This window comes from Corylus avellana, chromosome ca9 (assembly GCF_901000735.1).
Source record: "Corylus avellana chromosome ca9, CavTom2PMs-1.0".
NCBI lineage: Eukaryota > Viridiplantae > Streptophyta > Magnoliopsida > Fagales > Betulaceae > Corylus > Corylus avellana.
This window is the reverse complement of record NC_081549.1, coordinates 18,253,842-18,256,690: the sequence shown is the minus strand read 5'-3', so window position 1 is coordinate 18,256,690 and position 2,849 is coordinate 18,253,842. Positions and strand designations below refer to the sequence as shown.

General features: G+C 37.1%; 1 protein-coding gene across 1 annotated transcript; it reads right to left on the bottom strand.

Annotated features, from left to right (window-relative positions):
* Positions 1-85: 85 nt before the first annotated feature.
* On the bottom strand, positions 86-1,486 carry LOC132162406 (UDP-glucuronic acid decarboxylase 1-like). The gene is made up of 3 exons (XM_059572639.1): positions 621-1,486; positions 345-492; positions 86-219 (listed from the first exon to the last, which is right to left on the bottom strand). The coding sequence occupies exons 1-3, from the start codon at positions 1,254-1,256 to the stop codon at positions 86-88; spliced, it is 918 nt and encodes a 305-aa protein (XP_059428622.1). The 5' UTR covers positions 1,257-1,486.
* Between the last annotated feature and the right edge of the window lie 1,363 nt (positions 1,487-2,849).

The window sequence follows — 2,849 nt, the reverse complement described above, 5'->3', positions numbered from 1 at the left end:
AAAATGCATGTATTATCTGGACTTCATACTAAGGATAATAAAACAGATCTAGATTAACATACTAGAATAAGTGTTGAGCAACTTCTTAATACCCAATCAACATTGCTAAAATGTATACGAAAATCTCAGAATATGTTACCTCAACACCTGCACCTCGATGATAATCCATTGTCAGAGTTTCAGCCGTCCGCTTTCCTTCATCGTAGCAGCTCCTCTCACCTAACCATTTTCAATGTCGCATAAAAACAAACCAAACAATACCAATGCGTCATTAATTAAACAACAACGACAACGAAGATTCGTTAAGATTTGGCGGTATTACTTAACTAACATCTCATTCTCACCTATTGGATTCACGTTTCCCCAATAAGTCTCTTTCTGGGGATGCTCAAGTGGGTCTCCGTAAACCTCACTCGTACTCGTGAGCAAAAACCTCGCTCCAATTCTCTTTGCTAGACCCAACATATTCAGGGTACCCATCACATTAGTCTTGTAATCACGGTCAAGGACCTCAAAACACTTTCAAATTCAATACAATAAAACAAACCCCAATCTCTAATCATAAAAAAGATTAAAAACAACAAATGGTTTTATGCTGTGAAGAAATTTGAGAAGGATATGATGGTCTTGACAGGATTATACTTGTAATGAACCGGGGAGGCAGGGCAAGCCAAGTGGTAGATCTGATCCACCTCCAGAAGAATCGGCTCGACGACGTCGTGTCGGATGAGCTCGAACCTGGGGTCCCCAAAGCGGTGTACCAAATTCTCCTTCCTGCCGGTGAAGAAATTGTCAATGACGATCACATCGTCCCCTCTATCGAGAAGCTTGTCGACGAGGTGGCTGCCGACGAATCCCGCCCCACCGGTGACCACGATCCTCGATCTCCGCCGTCCAATCCCAGCTGGAACCCTCCCGACCTTGCTGAGAGTCCTTGGGTAATGGGCCGAGGCCTGGCCGTTATGGGAGGTGGACAAGGAGCGTGGGATGATGGAGGCAGAGGAGGACGAGGAGTTGGGCTCGGATGGGCCGAGGCGGGAGAGGGTCGGCTGGAGGATGAAGAATGTGGAGCCGATGAGAATGCCGACAAGGATGAAGAGGAGCCTCTGCTCTTTCAAAAGGTAGTTGAGGGATCTAGGGAGCGATCTCGGGTGCTTGAAGGTTTTGGGCGAGTACGGGGAGGCTGGCCCCAACCCTAAGGGGATCTCTTCGTCTCGCCGGTGGTTCACAGCCGATTGCTTGTGCAACTGTTTCATGCTTCCCGGAATCTGAAGAAGCGGCAAGAGTTGGAGCCGGAGCTTTCTGGGCTCTCAAGTGTTGGTGCAAATTTTGCTTGCTTTAGGGGTAATTGGATATAAAGGGGTCCCTTTCAGACAGTAGCGGAAGCTGTGCTTTACAAATTTATGATTGTCTTCTACGCTTCGAGAGAGAAGAAATGAAGATTGAAGAGCTCCATGTGGGCATGGCGATGGAGTAATTCGAAAGTGACTGATCAACCAACATACTATTTTGTAGTTTTTGAGACGACGACTTTTAGGGTCATCCAATAAAGTTTAATGGAGAATTACACTATTGAAATACATATATTAATTGTAGTAAGGCAAAAAAAAACAAAACAAAAAAAAAAAAGAATAAATCAGTTCTACCATTTTAATCAATTTAATTCAAATGGTCGAACCCTTAAACTCTAAGCTCTAATTTTGTATTAAGTTTGTGTCGAATTCACACGCTTGTAGTTCAGGAGCCGCTATCTCTGACTCCGAGGATTAGACATACTTTTATGGTACTAAGGTCGTCGAGATACAACCCCGTTACATGGAATGCGCCAAAACCCAAAACAAGTCAATCCTAAAAAAATAATTGAATTTCATATCAAAAATTATTTGTCATAATGTCGTGTATCGGATTCAAGTTGTGTCAAAAATATGTGTATAAGAATAAAATTATATAAGTCAATTTTAATCAGACTCATTTTAATTAAATGTGTTAAACTTTTTAACCCTAATTCTTTAATTTTGTGTTGAAAAAATTTCGAGTTTGTTAAAAATCAGCAATCCTATATATAGCAACGATAAAACTCTAGTTTCATCAATGATTACAGTGTTGGAGTGATTATAATGTGAATGCGTTGATTTAGTTATTTCATCTTTTTGAGATTTAGAAAGGAACCTCAACTAACTAACTAGCATTGTCTTTGAATAAATAAATAACTAACATTGTCTTCAACTTTCACAACTAAATTGTTTCGTATATAATAAGATTTAATGGTTGATTTAAAAAATAATAATCATAATAATAATAGTTACACAAAAGTTGAGGTAATTAATAGCACATATCGCAATGCCACTCGGAGCTTTTTTTTTTTTTTTTCTTTTCTTGGCAAAGGATGCTCACTCAATACTATTCACGCTTTATTTTCTAAAAAAATTAACATAAAAATATTATCATTTTTTAATTTTTAATATATGACATAATTCATTTTTAACTACTATTCAAAAAAATAAAAAATTACTACAAAATAAAACATTTTTACTTTTCATATCACTTTTTTTATTTTTTTATACCAAAAATTTTAATTTTTTTTCACGTCAATTAACGTAAGCTAGCTACAGTAACAAATAAAAAAAATGATGAAAAGGGGTTTGTCAAGCACTCCCTTAATTTTATTTATTTTGACGTAATCTTTTCTTTTTTTAAAAAAATATTTTGAGTATTTTTTTATTTTTTTATTGTTATTATCATGCACAATAATTGATGAACAATATAGAATCGAAAAGAAAGAGTTAAAACACAGATTTAACGTGGTTCGACAATTTGTCTACTTTCACATAGAGGCGGCTATATTTTTA

Excerpts from the sequence above, each read along its gene's own strand:
- LOC132162406 (XM_059572639.1), bottom strand. The coding sequence starts at position 1,256 with ATGAAACAGTTGCACAAGCAATCGGCTGTGAACCACCGGCGAGACGAA. Across the intron at positions 493-620 it reads ATAATCCTGTCAAGACCATC|AAGACTAATGTGATGGGTAC; the intron begins ATATCCTTCTCA and ends GACCGTGATTAC. Across the intron at positions 220-344 it reads GGGAAACGTGAATCCAATAG|GTGAGAGGAGCTGCTACGAT; the intron begins GTGAGAATGAGA and ends GAAAATGGTTAG.